General features: G+C 40.1%; 1 protein-coding gene across 1 annotated transcript in view; it reads right to left on the reverse strand.

Moving 5' to 3' along the window:
- Positions 1 to 25,448, reverse strand: part of LOC134983343 (zinc finger protein OZF-like) — a 44,910-nt gene that overhangs the window by 17,316 nt on the left and 2,146 nt on the right. The window contains exon 2 of the mRNA XM_063949051.1: positions 20,551 to 20,806. Coding sequence (XP_063805121.1) covers positions 20,551 to 20,707 — 157 coding nt within the window. The 5' untranslated portion in view covers positions 20,708 to 20,806. The remainder of the gene's footprint in view (positions 1 to 20,550; positions 20,807 to 25,448) is intronic.

The raw sequence follows: 25,448 nt of genomic DNA on the forward strand, positions 1-25,448 counted from the left end.
ACCTATAATTTCCTACTGGATTCTCTTAACGACCTATAGTTTCTTACTGTATTGTCTTACTGACCTATCATTTCCTAATCCTACTGTATCGTCTTACTGACCTATCATTTCCTAATCCTACTGTGTTGTCTTACTTACCTATAGTCTCCTGTGGTATTGTCTTAGTGACCTAAAAAGTTTCCTACTGTATTATCTTACTGACCCATAGTTTCCTACTGTATTGTCTTACTGACCTAGTTTCCTACTGTATTGTCTTACTGACCCATAGTTTCCTAATGTATTGTCTTACTGACCTAGTTTCCTACTGTATTGTCTTACTGACCTAGTTTCCTACTGTATTGTCTTACTGACCTATAGTCTCCTGTGGTATTGTCTTACTGACCTATAGTTTCCTACTGTATTGTCTTACTGATCTATCAGTTCCTAATCCTACTGTATCGTCTTACTGACCTATCATTTCCTAATCCTACTGTGTTGTCTTACTAACCTATAGTCTCCTGTGGTATTGTCTTAGTGACCTAAAGTTTCCTACTGTATTGGCTTACTGACCTATAATTTTCTACTGGATTCTCTTAACGACCTATAGTTTCTTACTGTATTGTCTTACTGACCTATCATTTCCTAATCCTACTGTATTGTCTTACCGACGTACAGTTTTCTACTGTGTTGTCTTACTGACCTATAGTTTCCTACTGTATTGTCTTACTGACCTATAGTTTCTTATGTATTGTCTTATTGACCTATAGTTTCCTACTGTATTGTCTTACTGTCCTATAGATTCCTACTGTATTGTCTTACAGACATATTGTTTCTTCTGTATTGTCTTACTTACCTATAGTCTCCTGTGGTATTGTCTTAGTGACCTAAACTATCCTACTGTATTGTCTTACTGACCTATAATTTCCGACTGGATTCTCTTAACGACCTATAGTTCCTTACTGTAATATCTTACCTACCTATAGTTTTCTTCTGAATTGTCTTACTGACCTATAGTTTCTTAATGTATTGTCTTACTGACCTATAGTTTCTTAATGTATTGTCTTACTGACATACAGTTTTACTGCATTGTCTTAATGACCTATAGTTTCTTACTGTATTGTCTTACTGACCTATAGTTTCCTTCCATATTGTCTTACAGGCCTATAGTTTCTTACTGTATTGTCTTACTGACCTATAGTTTCCTTCCATATTGTCTTACAGGCCTATAGTTTCTTACTGTATTGTCTTACTGACCTATAGTTTCTTACTGTATTGTCTTACTGACCTACAGTTTCCTACTGTATTGTCTTAATGACCTATAGTTTCTTACTGTATTGTCTTAGTGGCCTATAGTTTCCTACTGTATTGTATTAATGAGCTATAGTATCATTCCTGTATTGTCTTACTGATGTAGTTTCCTACTGTATTGTCTTACTAACCTACACTTTCCTACTGTATTGTCTTACTGGCCTAGTTTCCTACTGTATTGTCTTACTGACCTATAGTTTCCCACTATATTGTCTTACTGACCTATAGTTTCCTACTGTATTGTCTTACTAACCTACACTTTCCTACTGTATTGTCTTACTGACCTAGTTTCTTACTGTATTGTCTTACTGACCTATAATTTCCTAATCCTACTGTATTGTCTTACTGACCTACAGTTTCCTACTGTGTTGTCTTACTTACCTATAGTTTCCTTCTGTATTGTTTTACTGACCTAATCTCCTTCTGTATTGTCATACTGACCTATAGTTTCCTAATGTATTGTCTTACTGACCTAGTTTCCTACTGTATTGTCTTACTGACCTAGTTTCCTACTGTATTGTCTTACTGACCTATAGTCTCCTGTGGTATTGTCTTAGTGACCTAAAGTTTCCTACTGTATTGGCTTACTGACCTATAATTTCCTACTGGATTCTCTTAACGACCTATAGTTTCTTACTGTATTGTCTTACTGACCTATCATTTCCTAATCCTACTGTATCGTCTTACTGACCTATCATTTCCTAATCCTACTGTGTTGTCTTACTTACCTATAGTCTCCTGTGGTATTGTCTTAGTGACCTAAAAAGTTTCCTACTGTATTGTCTTACTGACCCATAGTTTCCTACTGTATTGTCTTACTGACCTAGTTTCCTACTGTATTGTCTTACTGACCCATAGTTTCCTAATGTATTGTCTTACTGACCTAGTTTCCTACTGTATTGTCTTACTGACCTAGTTTCCTACTGTATTGTCTTACTGACCTATAGTCTCCTGTGGTATTGTCTTACTGACCTATAGTTTCCTACTGTATTGTCTTACTGATCTATCATTTCCTAATCCTACTGTATCGTCTTACTGACCTATCATTTCCTAATCCTACTGTGTTGTCTTACTAACCTATAGTCTCCTGTGGTATTGTCTTAGTGACCTAAAGTTTCCTACTGTATTGGCTTACTGACCTATAATTTTCTACTGGATTCTCTTAACGACCTATAGTTTCTTACTGTATTGTCTTACTGACATATCATTTCCTAATCCTACTGTATTGTCTTACCGACGTACAGTTTTCTACTGTGTTGTCTTACTGACCTATAGTTTCCTACTGTATTGTCTTACTGACCTATAGTTTCTTATGTATTGTCTTATTGACCTATAGTTTCCTACTGTATTGTCTTACTGTCCTATAGATTCCTACTGTATTGTCTTACAGACATATTGTTTCTTCTGTATTGTCTTACTTACCTATAGTCTCCTGTGGTATTGTCTTAGTGACCTAAACTATCCTACTGTATTGTCTTACTGACCTATAATTTCCGACTGGATTCTCTTAACGACCTATAGTTCCTTACTGTAATATCTTACCTACCTATAGTTTTCTTCTGAATTGTCTTACTGACCTATAGTTTCTTAATGTATTGTCTTAATGACCTATAGTTTCCTACTGTATTGTCTTACTGACCTAGTTTCCTACTGTATTGTCTTACTGACCTATAGTTTCCCCACTGTATTGTCTTACTGACCTATAGTTCCCTACTGTATTGTCTTACTAACCTACACTTTCCTACTGTATTGTCTTACTGACCTAGTTTCTTACTGTATTGTCTTACTGACCTATCATTTCCTAATCCTACTGTATTGTCTTACTGACCTACAGTTTCCTACTGTGTTGTCTTACTTACCTATAGTTTCCTTCTGTATTGTTTTACTGACCTAATCTCCATCTGTATTGTCATACTGACCTATAGTTTCTTAATGTATTGTCTTACTGACATACAGTTTTACTGCATTGTCTTAATGACCTATAGTTTCTTACTGTATTGTCTTACTGACCTATAGTTTCCTTCCATATTGTCTTACAGGCCTATAGTTTCTTACTGTATTGTCTTACTGACCTATAGTTTCCTTCCATATTGTCTTACAGGCCTATAGTTTCTTACTGTATTGTCTTACTGACCTATAGTTTCTTACTGTATTGTCTTACTGACCTACAGTTTCCTACTGTATTGTCTTAATGACCTATAGTTTCTTACTGTATTGTCTTAGTGGCCTATAGTTTCCTACTGTATTGTATTACTGAGCTATAGTATCATTCCTGTATTGTCTTACTGATGTAGTTTCCTACTGTATTGTCTTACTAACCTACACTTTCCTACTGTATTGTCTTACTGGCCTAGTTTCCTACTGTATTGTCTTACTGACCTATAGTTTCCCACTGTATTGTCTTACTGACCTATAGTTTCCTACTGTATTGTCTTACTAACCTACACTTTCCTACTGTATTGTCTTACTGACCTAGTTTCTTACTGTATTGTCTTACTGACCTATCATTTCCTAATCCTACTGTATTGTCTTACTGACCTACAGTTTCCTACTGTGTTGTCTTACTTACCTATAGTTTCCTTCTGTATTGTTTTACTGACCTAATCTCCTTCTGTATTGTCATACTGACCTATAGTTTCTTAATGTATTGTCTTACTGACCTACAGTTTCTTACTGCATTGTCTTACTGACCTACAGTTTCTTACTGTATTGTTTTACTGACCTATAGATCCCTACTGTATTGTCGTACAGACTTTGTTTCTTCTGTATTGTCTTACTAACCTATAGTCTCCTGTGGTATTGTCTTAGTGACCTAAAGTTTCCTACTGTATTGTCTTACTGACCTATAGTTTCTTACTGTATTGTCTTACTGTACTATAGTTTCCTACTGTATTGTCTTACTGACCTAGTTTCCTACTGTATTGTCTTACTGACCTAGTTTCCTACTGTATTGTCTTACTGACCTAGTTTCCTACTGTATTGTCTTACTGACCTAGTTTCTTACTGTATTGTCTTACTGACCTATAGTCTCCTGTGGTATTGTCTTACTGACCTATAGTTTCCTACTGTATTGTCTTACTGACCTATCATTTCCTAATCCTACTGTATCGTCTTACTTACCTATCATTTCCTAATCCTACTGTGTTGTCTTACTAACCTATAGTCTCCTGTGGTATTGTCTTAGTGACCTAAAAAGTTTCCTACTGTATTGTCTTACTGACCCATAGTTTCCTACTGTATTTTCTTACGGACCTAGTTTCCTACTGTATTGTCTTACTGACCTAGTTTCCTACTGTATTGTCTTACTGACCCATAGTTTCCTAATGTATTGTCTTACTGACCTAGTTTCCTACTGTATTGTCTTACTGACCTAGTTTCCTACTGTATTGTCTTACTGACCAATAGTCTCCTGTGGTATTGTCTTAGTGACCTAAAGTTTCCTACTGTATTGGCTTACTGACCTATAATTTCCTACTGGATTCTCTTAACGACCTATAGTTTCTTACTGTATTGTCTTACTGACCTATCATTTTCTAATCCTACTGTATCGTCTTACTGACCTATCATTTCCTAATCCTACTGTGTTGTCTTACTTACCTATAGTCTCCTGTGGTATTGTCTTAGTGACCTAAAAAGTTTCCTACTGTATTGTCTTACTGACCCATAGTTTCCTACTGTATTGTCTTACTGACCTAGTTTCCTACTGTATTGTCTTACTGACCTAGTTTCCTACTGTATTGTCTTACTGACCCATAGTTTCCTAATGTATTGTCTTACTGACCTAGTTTCCTACTGTATTGTCTTACTGACCTAGTTTCCTACTGTATTGTCTTACTGACCTATAGTCTCCTGTGGTATTGTCTTACTGACCTATAGTTTCCTACTGTATTGTCTTACTGATCTATCATTTCCTAATCCTACTGTATCGTCTTACTGACCTATCATTTCCTAATCCTACTGTGTTGTCTTACTAACCTATAGTCTCCTGTGGTATTGTCTTAGTGACCTAAAGTTTCCTACTGTATTGGCTTACTGACCTATAATTTTCTACTGGATTCTCTTAACGACCTATAGTTTCTTACTGTATTGTCTTACTGACCTATCATTTCCTAATCCTACTGTATTGTCTTACCGACGTACAGTTTTCTACTGTGTTGTCTTACTGACCTATAGTTTCCTACTGTATTGTCTTACTGACCTATAGTTTCTTATGTATTGTCTTATTGACCTATAGTTTCCTACTGTATTGTCTTACTGTCCTATAGATTCCTACTGTATTGTCTTACAGACATATTGTTTCTTCTGTATTGTCTTACTTACCTATAGTCTCCTGTGGTATTGTCTTAGTGACCTAAACTATCCTACTGTATTGTCTTACTGACCTATAATTTCCGACTGGATTCTCTTAACGACCTATAGTTTTCTTCTGAATTGTCTTACTGACCTATAGTTTCTTAATGTATTGTCTTAATGACCTATAGTTTCCTACTGTATTGTCTTACTGACCTAGTTTCCTACTGTATTGTCTTACTGACCTATAGTTTCCCCACTGTATTGTCTTACTGACCTATAGTTCCCTACTGTATTGTCTTACTAACCTACACTTTCCTACTGTATTGTCTTACTGACCTAGTTTCTTACTGTATTGTCTTACTGACCTATCATTTCCTAATCCTACTGTATTGTCTTACTGACCTACAGTTTCCTACTGTGTTGTCTTACTTACCTATAGTTTCCTTCTGTATTGTTTTACTGACCTAATCTCCATCTGTATTGTCATACTGACCTATAGTTTCTTAATGTATTGTCTTACTGACATACAGTTTTACTGCATTGTCTTAATGACCTATAGTTTCTTACTGTATTGTCTTACTGACCTATAGTTTCCTTCCATATGGTCTTACAGGCCTATAGTTTCTTACTGTATTGTCTTACTGACCTATAGTTTCTTACTGTATTGTCTTACTGACCTACAGTTTCCTACTGTATTGTCTTAATGACCTATAGTTTCTTACTGTATTGTCTTAGTGGCCTATAGTTTCCTACTGTATTGTATTACTGAGCTATAGTATCATTCCTGTATTGTCTTACTGATGTAGTTTCCTACTGTATTGTCTTACTAACCTACACTTTCCTACTGTATTGTCTTACTGGCCTAGTTTCCTACTGTATTGTCTTACTGACCTATAGTTTCCCACTGTATTGTCTTACTGACCTATAGTTTCCTACTGTATTGTCTTACTAACCTACACTTTCCTACTGTATTGTCTTACTGACCTAGTTTCTTACTGTATTGTCTTACTGACCTATCATTTCCTAATCCTACTGTATTGTCTTACTGACCTACAGTTTCCTACTGTGTTGTCTTACTTACCTATAGTTTCCTTCTGTATTGTTTTACTGACCTAATCTCCTTCTGTATTGTCATACTGACCTATAGTTTCTTAATGTATTGTCTTACTGACCTACAGTTTCTTACTGCATTGTCTTACTGACCTACAGTTTCTTACTGTATTGTCTTACTGACCTATAGATCCCTACTGTATTGTCGTACAGACTTTGTTTCTTCTGTATTGTCTTACTAACCTATAGTCTCCTGTGGTATTGTCTTAGTGACCTAAAGTTTCCTACTGTATTGTCTTACTGACCTATAGTTTCTTACTGTATTGTCTTACTGTACTATAGTTTCCTAATGTATTGTTTTACTGACCTAGTTTCCTTCTGTATTGTCTTACTGACCTATAGTTCCTTAATTTATTGTCTTACTGACCTATAGTTTCTTAATGTATTGTCTTACTGACCTATAGTTCCTTAATGTATTGTCTTACTGACCTATAGTTTCTTACTGTATTGTCTTACTGACCTATTGATGCCTACTGTATTGTCTTACTGACCTAGTCTCCTTCTGTATTGTCTTACTGGCCTATAGTTTATTAAGGTATTAGCTTACCAATAATTTCCTTCTGTATTGTCTTACTGACCTAGTCTCCTTCTATATTGTCTTACTGACCTATAGTTTCTTACTGTATTATGAATCTGACCTACAGTTTCTTACTGTATTGTTTTACTGACATAGCTTCTTACTGTATTGACTTACTGCCCTATAGTTTCTTACTGTAATGTCTTACTGACCTATAGTTTCCTACTTCATTATCTTACTGACCTATATATTACTACTGTATCGACTTACTGACCTATAGTTTCTTACTGTATTGTCTTAATGACCTATAGCTTCTTACTGTATTGTCTTGCTGACTTATAGTTTCTTCTGTATTGTGTATCTGATCTATAGTTTCTTACTGTATTGATTATTGACCTATAGTTTCCTTTCATATTGTCTAAATGGCCTATAGTTTCCTACTGTATTGTCTTACTGACCTATAGTTTCTTACTGTATTGTCTTACTTATAGTTTCCTACTGTATTGTCTTACTGACCTATACTTTTATTCCTGTATTGTCTTACTGATGTATAGTTTCCTACTGTATTGTCTTAATGACCTAAAGTTTCCTACTGTATTGTCTTACTGACCTATAGTTTCCTTCCATATTGTCTTACAGGCCTATAGTTTCTTACTGTATTGTCTTACTGACCTATAGTTTCCTTCCATATGGTCTTACAGGCCTATAGTTTCTTACTGTATTGTCTTACTGACCTATAGTTTCTTACTGTATTGTCTTAATGACCTATCATTTCCTAATCCTACTGTATTGTCTTACTGACCTAGTTTCCTACTGTATTGTAATACTGACCCATAGTTTCTTAATGTAGTCTTACTGACCTAGTTTCTTACTGTATTGTCTTAGTGACCTAAAGTTTCCTACTGTATTGTCTTACTGACCTATAATTTCCTACTGGATTCTCTTAACGACCTATAGTTTTACTGTAATATCTTACCTACCTATAGTTTCCTTCTATATTGTCTTACTGACATATAGTTCCTTAATGTATTTTCTTACGGACCTATAGTTCCTTAATGTATTGTCTTACTGACCTATAGTTTCTTACTGACCTATAGTTTCCTACTGTATTGTCTTACTGTACTATTGTTTTCTAATGTGTTGTCTTACTGACCTAGTTTCCTTCTGTATTGTCTTACTGACCTATAGTTCCTTAATGTATTGTCTTACTGACCTATAGTTTCCTACTCTATTGTCTTACTGACCTATAGTTTCCTTCTGTATTGCCTTACTGATCTATAGTTTCCTTCTGTATTGTCTTACTGACCTATAGTTCCTTAATGTATTGTCTTACTAACCTATAGTTTTTAATGACCTATAGTTTCTTAATGTATTGTCTTACTGACCAATAGTTTCTTACTGTATTGTTTTACTGACCTATAGTTTCCTACTGTATTGTCTTACTGACCTAGTCTCCTACTGTATTGTCTTACTGACCTATAGTTTCCTACTGTATTGTCTTACTGACCTAGTCTCCTTCTATATTGTCTTACTGACCTATAGTTTCTTACTGTATTGTTTTACTGACCTAGCTTCTTACTGTATTGACTTAATGACCTATAGTTTCCTACTTCATTATCTTACTGACCTATATATTACTACTGTATTGTCTTACTGACCTACAGTTTCTTACTGCATTGTCTTAGTGACCTAGTTTCCTTTTGTATTGTTTCACTGACCTATAGATTCCTACTGTATTGTCTTACTGACCTAGTCTCCTTCTATATTGTCTTACTGACCTATAGTTTCTTACTGTATTGTCTTAGTGACCTATAGTTTCCTACTGTATTGTATTACTGACCTAGTTTCCTACTGTATTGTCTTACTGACCTACTTTCCTACTGTATTGTCTTTCTGACCTATAGTTTATTACTGTATTGTCTAACTGATCTATCATTTCCTAATTCTACTGTATTGTCTTAATGACCTATAGTTTCTTACTGTATTGTCTAACAGACCTATAGTTTATTACTGTATTTTTCTAATGTATTACCTTACTGACCTATAGTTATCTACTGTGTTGTCTTACTGACCTATAGTTTCCTTCCATAATGTCTTAATGGCCTATAGTTTCCTACTGTATTGTCTTACTGGCCTATAGTTTCTTACTGTATTGTCTAACTGACCTATCATTTCCTAATTCTACTGTATTGTCTTAATGACCTATAGTTTTTACTGTATTGTCTTAGTGATCTATAGTTTCATACTGTATTGTATTACTGACCTAAAGTTTGCTTTTGTATTGTCTTAATTACCTATAGTTTCCTTCTGTATTGTCTTAATGACCTACAGTTTCTTATTGTATTGTCTTTCTGACCTATAGTTTCTTAATGTATTGTCCTACTGACCTATAGTTTCTTACTATAATGTCTTATTGACCGATAGTTTCTTAATGTATTGTCTAACTGACCTATAGTTTCCTACTGTATTGTCTTACTGACCTATAGTTTCATACTGTATTGTCTTACTGAACTAGCCTTCTTCCATATTGTCTTACTGACCTATAGTTTCTTACTGTATTGTCTTACTGACCTACAGTTTCTTACTGTATTGTCTTACTGACGTATAGTTTATTACTGTATTGTTTTACTGACCTGGTTTCCTACTGTATTGTCTTACTGACCTATAGTTTCTTACTGTATTGTCTTACCGACCTATAGTTTATACTGTATTGTCTTACTGAACTAGCCTTCTTCCATATTGTCTTACTGACCTATAGTTCCTTAATGTATTGTCTTACTGACCTATAGTTTCTTACTGACCTATAGTTTCATACTGTATTGTCTTACTGACCTATAGTTTCCTTCTGTATTGCCTTACTGACATATAGTTTCCTTCTGTATTGTCTTACTGACCTATAGTTTCTTACTGTACTTTCTTATTGACCTATAGATTCCTACTCTATTGTCTTATTGACCAATAGTTTCTTACTGTATTATTTTATGACCTATAGTTTCCTACTTTATTGTCTTACTGACCCTATAGTTTCCCATTGTATTCTTACTGACCTATAGTTTTTTATTGTATTGTCTTACTGACCTATAGTTTCCTACGGTATTGTCTTACTGACCTATAGTTTCAAACTGTATTGTCTTACTGATTTATAGTTTCCTTCCATATTGTTTTAATTACCCATAGTTTCTTACTGTATTGTCTTACTGACAGTTTTTTACTGTATTGTTTTAATGACCTAGTTTCCTACTGTATTGTCTTACTGACCTACAGTTTCCTACTGTATTGTCTTAATGACCTAGTTTCCTACTGTATTGTCTTTCTGACCTATAGTTTCTTACTGTATTGTCTAACTGACCTATCATTTCCTAATCCTACTGTATTGTCTTACTGACCTAGTTTCCTACTGTATTGTCTTAATGACCTATAGTTTCTTACTGTATTGTCTTACAGACTTATAGTTTCTTCTGTATTGTCTTAGTGACCTATAGTTTCCTACTGTATTGTATTACTGACCTAAAGTTTTCTTTTGTGTTGTCTTAATTACCTATAGTTCCTTACTGTATTGTTTCTGACCTATAGTTTCTTACTCTATTATCTTACTGACCTATAGTTTCTTAATGTATTGTGTTTCTGACCTATAGTTTCTTACTGTATTGATAATTGACCTATATTTTTCTAATGTATTGCCTTACTGCCCTATAGTTTCCTACTGTGTTTCCTTCCATATTGTCTTAATGGCATATAGTTTCCTACTGTATTGTCTTACTTATAGTTTCCTACTGTATTGTCTTACTGACCTATACTTTCTTTCCTGTATTGTCTTACTGATGTATAGTTTCCTACTGTATTGTCTTAATGACCTAAAGTTTCCTACTGTATTGTCTTAATGACCTATAATTTCCTAATCCTACTGTATTGTCTTACTGACCTAGTTTCCTACTGTGTTGTCTTACTTAACTATAGTTTCCTTATGTATTGTTTTACTGACCTAATCTCCTTCTGTATTGTAATACGGACCCATAGTTTCTTAATGTAGTTTTACTGACCTACAGTTTCTTACTGTATTGTCTTACTGACCTATAGATTCCTACTGTATTGTCTTACAGACTTTGTTTCTTCTGTATTGTCTAACTAACCTATAGTCTCCTGTGGTTTTGTCTTAGTGACCTAAAGTTTCCTACTGTATTGTCTTACTGACCTATAATTTCCTACTGGATTCTCTTAACGACCTATAGTTTTACTGTAATATCTTACCTACCTATAGTTTCCTTCTGTATTGTCTTACTGACCTATAGTTCCTTAATGTATTGTCTTACTGACCTATAGTTCCTTAATGTATTGTCTTACTGACCTATAGTTTCCTACTGTATTGTCTTACTGACCTATAGTTTTACTGTATTGTCTTACTGACGTATAGTTTTTTACTGTATTGTTTTACTGACGTAGTTTCCTACTGTATTGTATTACTGACCTACAGTTTCCTACTGTATTGTCTTTCTGACCTATAGTTTCTTATTGTATTGTGTAACTGACCTATTATTATCTAATCCTACTGTATTGTCTTACTGACCTACAGTTTTCTACTGTATTGTCTTAATAACCTATAGTTTTACTGTATTGTATTACAGACTTAGTTTCATCTGTATTGTCTTAGTGACCTATAGTTTCCTACTGTGTTGTCTTAGTGACCTATAGTTTCCTACTGTGTTGTATTACTGACCTAAAGTTTCCTTTTGTATTGTCTTAATTACCTATAGTTTCTTAATGTATTGTCTTACTGACCTATAGTTTGTTACTGTATTGTCTAACTTGAACTATAGTTTCCTTCCATATTGTCTTACTGACCTATAGTTTCTTCTGTATTGTCTTACTGACCTATAGTTTCTTACTGTATTGTTTTACTGACGTATAGTTTTTACAGTATTGTTTTACTGACCTAGTTTCCTACTGTATTGTCTTACTGACCTACAGTTTCCTACTGTATTGTCTTAGTGACTTATAGTTTCCTTCTGTATTGTCTTACTGACCTATTGTTTCTTACTGTATTGTCTTTCTGACCTATAGTTTCTTAATGTATTGTCTTACTGACCTATAGTTTCCTTCCATATTGTCTTACTGACCTATAGTTTCTTACTGTATTGTCTTACTGACCTATAGTTTCTTATTGTATTGTCTTATAGTTTCCTACTGTATTGTCTTACTGACCTTTCATTTCCTAATCCTACTGTATTGTCTTACTGACCTAGTTTACTACTGTATTGTCTTATTAACCTACAGCTTCTTACTTTGTCCTAATGACTTAGTTTCCTACTGTATTGTCTTACTGACCTATAGTTTCTTACTGTATTGTCTTACTGACCTATAGTTTCTTACTGTATTGTCTTACTGACCTATAGTTTCTTAATGTATTGTCTTACTGATGTATAGTTTCCTACTGTATTGTCTTACTGACCTACAATTTCCTACTGTATTGTCTTACTGACCTAGTTTCCTTCTGTATTGTCTTAGTGACCAACATGGATGCTCATGTGGGATTACTAGAGGTGACATGGACGCTCATGTGGGATTACTAGAGGTGACATGGACGCTCGTGTGGGATTACTAGAGGTGATATGGACGCTCGTGTGGGATTACTAGAGGTGACATGGACGCTCGTGTGGGATTACTAGAGGTGACATGGACGCTCGTGTGGGAATACTAGAGGTGACATGGACGCTCGTGTGGGATTACTAGAGGTGACATGGACGCTCGTGTGGGATTACTAGAGGTGACATGGTGGCTCGTGTGGGATTACTAGAGGTGACATGGACGCTCGTGTGGGATTGCTAGAGGTGACATGGACGCTCGTGTGGGATTGCTAGAGGTGACATGGACGCTCACGTGGGATTGCTAGAGGTGACATGGACGCTCACGTGGGATTGCTAGAGGTGACATGGACGCTCACGTGGGATTGCTAGAGGTGACATGGACAATCATGTGGGATTACTAGAGGTAACATGGACGCTCGTGTGGGATTACTAGAGGTGACAGGGACGCACATATGAGATTACTAGAGGTGACATGGACGCTCATGTGGGATTACTAGAGGTGACAGGGACGCACATATGAGATTACTAGAGGTGACATGGACGCTCACGTGGGATTACTAGAGGTGTCTTGGGCTTTGCAATAATAAAACAGCAAAGAAGAGAAAGTGCTGTCCTGTTTGTGCACTAATAAATAATATATAACCTTTATTAAGTACAGTTAAGTATGTAAGATAAATAAGTGATATATTAAACACAAAGGTAAATGTATAAAGTTGAATAAAGTAATAAAGAAACAAGTGTATTTGTTGTTATACAGCGGCATGTATATTATATTGGGTGATAACTGATTCAGTGCTGGTAATCCTGTTCAGTAAGAATATATTTATATATTACACCCATACGAGGATGGGATAAATTACACATTCAATAATATTGTGGCAGAGTTTCCTCCAGCGGTAATCTCAATGTAACATCACACTGTATGTATAAACACTTTATGGGGGGTATTCAGTTAATTACAAAAACTCCCTATCCAATTAACCTTAAAAGGTATCCAGATGTATGACCTGTTTATACATGAAGATATTGATTATTGTATTATAGGGTGTAATGACTTGGTCACCATAGTGACTGCCCAGCCAGGTAAGCTATCCTGTGTCTCTTTGGCAGTGTTGCTGTGTGACCTACAGGAAGTCCCAAGGCCGACACCCCACACTGCCCCCTCTCTCACTGGAGGCCATGAACAGCTGAAGGGGCTCTGACATCACAAATGACTGCAAGGGGTTAATAGCGACCAGTTTTATTGCCCCGAGATGCAAATCCCCCTGTCAATGTGATGGAGTGGGCTTTATTCTAACCTTGTCTTTGTCAGACAGCCAGGCACCAAAATCCGCAGGGGTAAGTGGGGAAAACAGACTGTTCTGTAGCCAGTCCCTTCATTCATATCACCCAAAGCTAGGCCTCAAGGGTGTCACCCATTAGGTAAAAGCAGAGGTTTTATAACGGCAAACCGAGGACTTTATATGTTATCTCAGATCACTTCCTGAAATCTGAGATACTGGAACTGTGGCGTCTTGGTTCCTGCCCAGGGGACTCCTCAGGCCAAAGTGGCTTGGACATGATAAGGTTCTCAGAGTGTGGTTAATAATGCTGGCCAATCCGTATGTAGTGTATATAGATTGTATTTACTGATGTTACATGTATATCCAGTGTGTGTAAAATAGAGGTATCATTTGTATCTTTGCTATTGTGCGTCCTGTGTGATCTGTAGGACTTGGAGAAGGAACCAGGGTGCCAGTTTGGCACATACATAGACCTAGGACCTTCACATTTGGTGGCAAGCAGTGGGTAATGCACAACTACACCTTCCCATTTGCCGATATGGAAGATGGACACCTATGAACCAGCTGGCAGGAGATCTATGAGGACTGTGTCCAAGAGGAGATAACCATGGATGGGGTATTATTGTCCTACTTCCTGACCACCAGTCGAGGGTGGCATCATGCCCCAGGCTGACCAGCATATTCAGCTGACAAGACAATTCTGAATTATTGTTCCCACTTAGCAATTAAGAGAGTGAGGAGCTGAAATCTGAGAGCTGGTCTGTACCTTGTGGATTAGAAAGGACATGTGTATCAGAGGCTGATAACCCAAGATCAGAGCAGGAACCAGATGGGGATATGTTGCGCTACTGTAAGCCCCATAAAAGTTTTGTGGACTGTAACTATGTCAGCACTAGGAGACATCCAAGCAAATGCTGATACAGTGGATGTTAGGAGACAACACTTGCAACCCAGTCTTCTCTGTGATGTAGAAGACTCAAGTCTAGCCAGCATAGCACAGAGGAGAGAAAGGGATAATGCACCTGGGGTCATGAAGGAGATGCCAGCGAGACTAAGAATAGCATTCAGCCAGGCCCTCAGCCAGTCAGGCTGGGAGAGGTGAGCGATCTGGGGAAGATGGAGGATCCCCCAGGTGACATCCAGCAATAATCCACTGAGGGGGCAACAGTGATGTAAGGCCCAAAGGATGGGGTAGGGGCTGTTGAGGGGATAGTATAAGAAGATCTGCAGATACCCCCTGCAGCCAACTTCTGTGCTGTTGGTAACTGCAGACGGAGGTCCTCAACCGTTGCCTACCACTGCCAGGTTCCTGGACACGGGCCTGCTGATGCAGATTACGCTCCTTGGAAAAGTGATTTATAGTAAAAGGATTGAGTTCTCAGCATTAGTCCCAGTGCTTGGAGGGTTATATTATTACCATATGTCTCCTGCTTCTGATGGATGATGGAACCATCAGTATATGGACTAGAGCGGCAGGGATGTAAGGAGCATGGAGAGAGTTCCCTTTGTAAGTTCTCATTGCAATGGCTGACATGGAGGATGAAGAGGGAAAACACTGCTGTCTCCAAGCTTGCAGAAACCATTCCCAATATTCATATGAAGGCCCAGCGAGGGTACAAAGGGGACGCCTGTACTGGACCTCAAAGTGCCAAGGGGCCCCAAGCAACAATATTACTACATAAATTAAATGTGTAACACGCTGGCCGGCAGAGCAAAAATATGAAAAAACAAACAAAAGTGTCTCACCCATAGTGCATATGTGCAAAAGTAATCAAAGATGGCGCATGACGATGTGTGGTTCTTGCGTGTGATGTGCGGCGCTGGCGAGTCGGTATATGCCTTTCCTGGATTATGCAGTGGCCCCCTAGTAGAAGCCGACCCAGCTGAGGAAGCAGCACTTGATTCACAGCAGGCGCAGCACATAAGCGGTAGGACAACATCTCTGCCCATTACTCTGCAGCACATACGTTACTTGCACTACACTCCCTCATTCATTGTGTGTGTCTAGTATCCACATTAACTCTTCTGCTGTCCTAACAATCGAGAGGTCATCAATAAATCTCAAATAAAGTGCCACTTCAGACCCGAAATGATCTTTTCTATGATAATGGGTACTATTTACAAGTGCCAGGCTGTGCCATGGGGTCCTAAGTGGCCCCAGCATATGCCAATACTTTCATGGCATCTACAGAAATAGCATTTTTTTTTTACCAAAATGGTCTTCGGTCTGAAGTGGCACACTGCCTGATTTATACTGATGACCTCTTGGTTGTAGTAGACTGCTGCCAGATTTGTGCAAACTGAAGAAGTCAGCCTCCCACCCTGGGTCCCCCCAGGAGGAGGCCTGCACCATCAGGCTGATGGCTTATCTTCAGATTTGAAAACCGGTCTGGTAGCCCAATACCTTTTAGTTTTTCCAGACCTGTTGGATTGGGACTGTTTGCCTTTACCCTTTCCTTTTCCTTGATTCGGAAAGGACCGGAAAGCTGGAAACTAGGTTTGAAATTTTGTGTGAAAGGACACTTTCTTAGAGTCTGATTCTGACTCCAATATACTGTTAATTCCTTACCAAAAAAATATCTCCAGTAAGCAAAGATAAGACCCCAGAATCTTCCTGGATTCTGAGTCAGCTTACCATGTACATAGCCAACCCGCTGCTGTCTGAGAGGCCATTGTACCCATATCCAGGTCCACTGATCGCTGCCTGTTTGATATGTGCAATGTGAGATCTTTACTCTCTAGATGCCACTAAAATATCCTCCTTCGATGCATCAGCCCAAGCCATGGCTGGTCTAACGACTGTACAAGACAAAAGAAAAAATGGTCTTTAGAAAACCATCAACTCTCCTATCCGTGGCATCATATATTGATGCTGAAAACAAAAGTAATGCAGATTTTCGCACCAATCTAAGACCTACGAATCTACTTTGTGAGCCACCTGCCTTTTTTTTTTTTTTTAAACAGTCCCCAGTTGGACGAGGATAATTGGAATTCCCATTTCTTGGAATTCTAACTTACTACTGGGCGTAACCCAAAATTTCCATCAGCTGTTTTGGGATGTTTTAAACACAGTTGCCTTAGTTTTTAAAACAGGCTCTGCTGCCTCTTCTAAGGATAGAATGTCTTACATAGCACTAATTAGATCAGGAATGTCCACTGAGCTGAGACCTTCCGAAGAGCAATGAGTCCTCATCCTCCAACGAATCCTCACCTAAAACGTGTAGACTGTGAAGATGTTGTATCATGTCTATGTGATTTACTTACCACCAATCTTTCAGCCTGCTTTTTTGAGAGTGATAAAAAGTGGAAAGAGAGGGTTGGCGCTGAGGGTGAAATAAAAGATTGATACTTATCTAAATAACAGGGTGTGTTGACTTTATGGCGTCTCTGCTTTCCCCTTAATATTCTTAATGTTATTCCTCCAAAGAATTTCGGACAGTGCATGTAAAATAAGGATTGCAATGATTGTAGATTATATGTTGAACACAATTACGGATGAATTATTGCTGTCTGGTTATTCTTATATGTAATTTATAGTAGGATGCCTAGGTGTATAAACCTCAGAATGAATGTTGCATGTAAGGGTTAATAGGGAAACCTATCACTGGTATAAACTGCTCAGCTACATTGGATAATGTCTGTGCAAAGTAGCCCATGAAGGTTCACCAGTACCTCTGCCTGCCTCACTATACACGTGGGTAAGCATTATCGCGACCCGGCAGGGAGTTGTTGGAGCGACTCTAAGGTGCGTATAAGATGCTTTTTAGAAAAATCACTCAAAAAGAATAGTAATACTAAAATAAAATAAGAAAACTGATGGCTGCAAAAAAACAGCAGCCCTCTGACCATGGGTGGTCATTCCGAGTTGTTCGCTCGTTATTTTTTTTTCCGCAACGAAGCGATTAGTCGCTAATGCGCATGCGCAATGTCCGCAGTGCGACTGCGCCAAGTAAATTTGCTATGCAGTTAGGTATTTTACTCACGGCATTACAAGGTTTTTTTTCTTTGTTCTGGTGATAGTAATGTGATTGACAGGAAGTGGGTGTTTCTGGGCGGAAACTGGCCGTTTTATGGGTGTGTGCGAAAAACGCGGGAGTGTCTGAAGGAACGGGGGCAGTGTCTTGGTGAACGCTGGGAGTGTTTGTGACGTCAAACCAGGAACGAAACGGACTGAACTGATCGCAGTGGCAGAGTAAGTCTCGGGCTACTCAGAAACTGCTAAGAAGTTTCTATTCGCAATTCTGCAAATCTTTCGTTCGCAATTTTACTATGCTAAGATTCACTCCCAGTAGGCGGCGGCTTAGCGTGTGTAAAGCTGCTAAAAGCAGCTAGCGAGCGAACAACTCGGAATGAGGGCCATGGTTCGGATCCTGCCGCACCAAACAAAAAACTGATTTGCCTGAGCCAGGAGGCGTGGATATATGGACAGGCCCGTTGCATGCTGGGAGGCCGAAAGCTTTCACCATTTGTTGCAAATCCGCTGTCACTTCATCATATCCCAATGTTATCTTGTGGATAACCTGTAGACCCTGACAGAGAAATAGATATATATCTAAGAGGATAGAATTTGATCGGTGTTACACTGTTTTGTTGGCAGGTTACTTTATACTTTTGTCCCCATTGGTTACTATAGGTCAAGTGGACGAGGTTCTCTCCGTGTCTCCGGACGTAGCATTTGTCAGATGAAGTCACTTTGATGCGCTGGAGTGCGACGGATGGCGATATGGATGGTTCCACCGGGTATATTAGGTGAGTGGTTGTATGTCTCTTTTGTTCTGCACCCTGATGAAAATGCCGCGAATAGAGCATTGAAACGTTGGTACACTAAACCTGCCCGGTCTATTTATTCTGAGTGCCTCCTTGTATGGATTCTACATTACGTTACACCAACTGATGCAGCCTGGTTTGGAGGGCACCGGCTATTGATTCTTTAATATCAACTTCAGGTCTTCTTGAGGAGTGCCGCTTTACCAAAATATATATAAGTACAACGACACGGTACGTGCACATGCGTGTAGATGGTGACACTAAAACTACTGGATGGTCATTGTGAATGTCTGAGGTATTGATAATATCTCAACAAATTTGCATTGTGTTTCTTTTTCAGATGGAACCATGGGTCTTGCACGTGATGCGATTGGCAAAAGGGAGCCTTTGGTTTTGGCAGAGACCGGCATTTGTTTGTTGGTGATGCTTTGTAGACAGTGAGTAGTATCCATCTACAGTGGAAGAAGCATGGACACCAAGAATCTCAGCGGCGGAACAGTGGGCGAAAGTAGATCATGACAAATCGGGACCACAGGCATTTAGGGCACCTAGCAACCACCAATCGTTCCAAACGCACCAGGAACTGCACCAACAGTACAATGCTGGACCCAGCCAAACAGTCCCACAGTCCCAGATCTGGTGAATTGGAGGGCCACGAGAGATGTGGTGGCACGTCAGACTGGTGCTCTTAAAACCAATCCAAGCCTTCGGTCACTGTTCCACCGCTGAGCGCATACCTAAAGGTTAACACTAATGCTATAGCTGTTTTTATGGTAATTATTTTGGGCAATAGAGTAGGACCTGCAGTATAGTGGGGTCCCTTGTTGGGAGCTGCTGGCTTAAATGCACTGAGCAATACATGAACTACACTCCACTGTTTATTATTGTTAGTTAATATAGTGAGTGCAAGACACATTTATGTATGTAGTAAGGCTACTGGGAGACCTTAGATGGAGCAATATTGGATCTGGCCATTACATTCCCTAAAGTCATAACCTCAGAACTGCACAGAGCAGGAACTATTATTCACAAGTAATTAGGAATGTGTTCATCATGAATAAGTCCACAATTACTGTCTGAAGGTTACACAATTATTTCAGGTCTACACAACTGATATTTGAGGATAAAGCCTTTAACAGAAAACACCCCTGAAGAAGTCACTATTGAAGAAACGCGTTGGGTGATTTAGAGTGAATTGGAGTGGATAAGAACAAGCCCGCCCATGCAAGGGTGACAACAAGTGCAAAATGCTTGTCTTATGATTATACAGATATGTACTTGTGATAAGCTTTTAATCTGTTTTACTTGAAGTTCTAGATTCAAATTTCATTTTATTTCTGAATCTTATACGAATTGTATTTGATGAGCTCAGGTCTACCGTATAGCAGGAAATATTTCATACCTGCATCATCTAACAAAATGCACATAAATTAGGCACTCCACAAAAAACAATACTAATTATATTATATACACACTTATATACACATTTATATATAATCACTAATAATAAACTTCTGCTTGTTACTTTTCATAACATTATAGTGTTGTGTGTAATAACTCTCTACATGTGATGTTTGTCATGGATAGCCTTGTGTTAGAGTCTCCCAACTGAGAACAGGGCTGATGGCGGAGGAGGGTGTAGGATAAGAGATTGCTGTAGTGACTGAGCAAGGAGAATATGTGACTTCTGTAATAAGTGTTTGTTACTCACCTGTGCTGATATCTGTAGGGATCTCCTCCTCCTTACACTGCTGATCCCCCCTCACATACGTCTCTTCTTCTCCCTCTACATCTTCTGCCTTTATATCAGTCACATACGTCTCTTCTTCTCCCTCTGTATCTTCTGCCTTCATATCCGTCATATACATCTCTTCTTCTCCCTCTATATCTTCTGCCTTTATATCAGTCACATACGTATTTTCTTCTCCCTCTATATCTTCTGCCTTTATATCAGACAGACGTTCTTCCTAAATTACCCAAAAAATAGGATTTTAATACCTACCGGTAAATCCTTTTCTCTTAGTCCGTAGAGGATGCTGGGGTCACATCAAGAACCATGGGGTATAGATGGGATCCACAGGCGACATGGGCACTTTAAGACTATCAAAGGGGTGTGAACGGACTCCTCTCTCTATGCCCCTCCTCCAGACTCCAGTTATAGGAACTGTGCCCAGAGAGACGGACATTTCAATAAAAAGGATTTATTGTTAAACTAATGTGAGATACATACCAGCTCACACCTCAAGCACGCCGTGCAACATGGCATTTAACACAATGCAAGTCAACGGCATGAACATCATCAGCAACAGACCGACTATAAACGTAACACAACATGTGTGTAACCACAACTAAAAACTGCAGATACAGTACGCACTGGGACGGGCGCCCAGCATCCTCTACGGACTAAGAGAAAAGGATTTACCGGTAGGTATTAAAATCCTATTTTCTCATACGTCCTAGGGGATGCTGGGGTCACATCAAGAACCATGGGGTTATACCAAAGCACTAGAACGGGCGGGAGAGTGCGGATGACTCTGCAGCACCGAATGACCAAACATGAGGTCCTCATTAGCCAGGGTATCAAACTTGTAGAACTTCGCAAAGGTGTTTGAACCCGACCAAGTAGCTGCTCAGCACAGTTGCAATGCCGAGACCCCCTGGGCAGCCGCCCAGGACGAGCCCACCTTTCTGGTAGAATGGGCCTTTACCGATTTCGGTAACGGCAATCCAGCCATAGAATGAGCCTGCTGAATCGTAGGACAGATCCAGCGCGCAATAGTCTGCTTGGAAGCAGGAGACCCAATTTTATTGTGAGCATACAGGACAAACAGAGCCTCCGTTTTCCTAAACTGAGCCATTCTGGCGACATAAATTTTCAAAGCTCTTACTACATCGAGAAACTTTGATTCCATCAAGGCGTCAGTAGCCACTGGCACCAAAATAGGTTGGTTCAAGTGTAACGTCGAAACCACTTTCGGCAGAAACTGCTGACGAGTCCTCAATTCTGCTCTATCTTCATGAAAGATCAAATAAGGGGTCTTGTGAGACAAGGCCGCCAATTCAGACACCCACCTTGCGGATGCCAAGGCCAACAGCATGACCAGTTTCCAAGTAAGAACACCACGTTAAGATCCCACGGTGCCACAGGGGGCACAAAGGGAGGTTGGATGTGCAACACTCCTTTCACGAAGGTCTGAACTTCTGGAAGAGAGGCCAATTGTTTTTGGAAGAAAACCGATAAGGCTAAAATTTGAACTTTAATTGAGCCCACTTAAGGCCCGCATCCATACCGACTTGTAGAAAATGGAGAAAACGTACTAGCTGAAAGTCCTCCGTAGGAACCTTCCTGGATTCACACCAAGACACATTTTCTCCAAATACGGTGGTAATGTTTAGACGTTACTCCCTTCCTGGCCTGAATAAGAATGGGGATAAGTTCCTCGGGAATACCCTTCCGGGCTAGGATCCGGCGTTCAACCTCCAAGCCGTCAAACGAAGTCGCGGTAAGTCTTGGAACACGCACCTGCTGTAACTGATCCTCCCCCAGAGGAAGAGGCCAGGGATCTCCTACGAGTAATTCCAGAAGATCCGGATACCAAACCCTTCTTGGCCAGTCTGGAACAATGAGGATCGCTCGAACCTTTGTTCTTCTTATGCTCTTTATCACTTTTGGAATGAGTGGAAGCGGAAGAAACACGTACACCAACTAAAAACACCCACGGTGTCACTAGGGCATCCACTGCTATTGCTTGAGGGTCTCTTGACCTGGAACAATATCTCTGAAGTTTCTTGTTGAGGCGAGACGCCATCATGTCTATTTGAGGAATTCCCTTAAAGACTTGTCACTTCTGCAAAGACCTCTTGATGAAGACCCCACTCTCCTGGATGGAGATTGTGTCTGCTGAGGAAGTCTGCTTCCCAGTTGTCCACTCCTGGAATGAAGATCGCTGACAGAGCGCTTGTATGCCTTTCCGCCCAACGGAGCACCTTTCTGGCCTCTGCTGTTGCCGCTCTGCACTTTGTTCCATCCTGGTGGTTTATGTACGCTACTGCTGTTATGTTGTCCGACTGAATCAAGATGGGCCGATTACGAAGATGTTCGCTTGCAGAAGGCCATTGTGAATGGCCCTTAACTCCAGAACGTTTATGTGTAGACACATTTCCTGGCTTGACCATCTTCCCTGGAAGCTTTCCCCCTGCGTGGCTGCTCCCCAGCCTCGGAGACTCGCATCCGTGGTCACTAAGATCCAGTCCTGGATCCCAAACCTGCATACCTCTAGGGAGTGAGAGCTGTGCAGCCACCACAGGAGTGAGATTCTGGTCTTGGAAGACAGGGTTATCCTTCAGTGCATGTGCAGATGGGACCCGGACCACTTGTCCAAAAGGTCCCACTGTAACACTCTGGCATGGAATCTGCCAAACTGAATGGCCTCGTAGGCTGCCACCATCTTTCCCAGCAACCGAGTGCATCGATACTCTTGCTGGTTTCAGCAATTGTTTGACCAGACATTGAAGTTCCAGAGTCTTTTCCACTGGAAGAAAGATTTTCTGTAATTCTGTGTCCAGAATCATTCCCAAAAACGACAGCCGTCTCGTCGGAACCAACTGTGATTTTGGCACGTTTAGGAGCCAACCATGTTGCTGCAGAATTGTCAGGGAGAGCATAATGTTCTGCATCAATTGGTCCCTGGATCTCGCCTTTATCAGGAGATCGTCCAAGTACGGGATAATCTTGACTCCTTGTTTGCGTAGGAGAACCATCATTTCGGCCATTACTTTGGTAAAAACCCTCGGAGCCGTGGACAGACCAAATGGCAACGTCTGAAATTGGTAATGACAATCCCGAACTGCGAACCTCAGGTAAGCCTGATGTGGGAAATAAATGGGAACATGCAAGTAGGCATCCTTTATGTCTACTGACACCATAAAATCCCCCTCCTCCAGACTGGATTGTCAGGAATCGACTCACCAAGCCGACATCCGTCCGCCGCTGCGGACTCCGTCCTGGCTCCCTGCGGTCACCTGTCATCTGTGTCTCTGCCATGGGACGCCATCACGGGCCTGGGAACACTCCTGTGACAGCGGGCGTGTAGCGCGCCGCGTTCCCGCTAGGCCGCGGCATGGGCGCCGCCATGACAGTCTACAAACAGCCAGCATACAGCGGCCAATCCGGTGCTTGGCCGCACCCACTTTCCCTCACTCACCCAATCCCTGTGCACCAAGGGGTATATTAGAGACTGCAGGATCAGTCTGCAGGCATCCTGGACTTTGTGTCACTCCTGCGACCCATGTGTAAGGATCTGTTCCGTTACTCCTGTGTTCCTGGCTCTCTGGCTAAAGACCTGTACTCCTGGTTATCTGCACAAGCTCCGTGGAACTTCAAGGCCCAGCAATACCTGCAAACAGGCTTCACACTCATCACCACCTTGTGTGCTTCAGCCTGCAGTTGAGACTGACTCCAGGTGTGTCTCATTCCAACACCTGTGATACAGCTTGCTGCTGCCAGTGCTTCAATACCTGCACTGTGAAGTCAGACTCCTGCCTCTGCTACCAGGTTTGCCACTCTACACCTTGCTGCCTAAAGTTTCCTGTTTTATTATCTGCACTGGTTTCCAAACCAGAACCATTTACAAGCACCCGTTCTTCTGTTTATGACATTTCCGGTTATTATTTCTCCAGTCATCTGTCATCCAGTTGCCATAGACTTTTCAGCTATTACGCTGTGTGATTGACATTTTACATCTGTGATTATTATTTCTGCTGCCATTCCTGTTAATTTCCTCTGCAAATAAATATCTTTGCGCAGACGCGCAGAAACATCATCCAGCCTCCTCGTTTCCTCCCTTCTACCTCCACTGACCCACTAGCGCCCCCTCTGGGGACACAGACAAGACCAGATCTGACATGGATATCACTGCCCGGAGAGATTCCATCTTGAATTTGAATTTTTTTAGGTAGAAATTGAGGGATTTGAGGTTCAGGATTGGTCTGACTGAGCCATCTGGCTTAGGGACCACGAACAGGCTCGAATAAAAGCCTTCTCTCTGTTGCGACGGAGGAACCCTGACTATGACTTGATTGTGACACAATTTTTGTATTGCGGCGCATACCACCTCCCTGTCTAGAAGAGAAGCTGGTAAGGCTGATTTGAAAAATCGGTGAGGGGGGACGTCTTGAAACTCCAGTTTGTGCCACATGCACACTATTTCCAAAACCCATGAGCCCAGAACTGACTGAAGAGCCTGAGACATGCTTCCACTGGTGCAGACTTCCGCAGAGTAGTCCCAGCGTCATGTGGTGGACTTGGCAGAAGCCAGGGAGGACTTCTGCTCCTGGGAACCGGCCACGGCCGGTGATCGTTTACCTTTTTTCCTTTCCTCTAGTAGCAAGGAAGGAAGACCCTCTGCCTATTCTGTATTTATTGGGCCGAAAGGACTGCATCTGATAGTGGTGTTTTCTTTTGTTATGCAGGAACATAAGGTAAAAATTATGATTTACCCACGGTAGCCGTAGATACCAAATCAGCGAAGCCATCACCAAACAACACACCACCATTATACGGTGGAGACTCCATAGCTTTCTTAGAGTCAGCATCAGCATTCCATTGAT

Source organism: Pseudophryne corroboree, assembly GCF_028390025.1.
Source record: "Pseudophryne corroboree isolate aPseCor3 chromosome 3 unlocalized genomic scaffold, aPseCor3.hap2 SUPER_3_unloc_13, whole genome shotgun sequence".
Taxonomy (NCBI): domain Eukaryota; kingdom Metazoa; phylum Chordata; class Amphibia; order Anura; family Myobatrachidae; genus Pseudophryne; species Pseudophryne corroboree.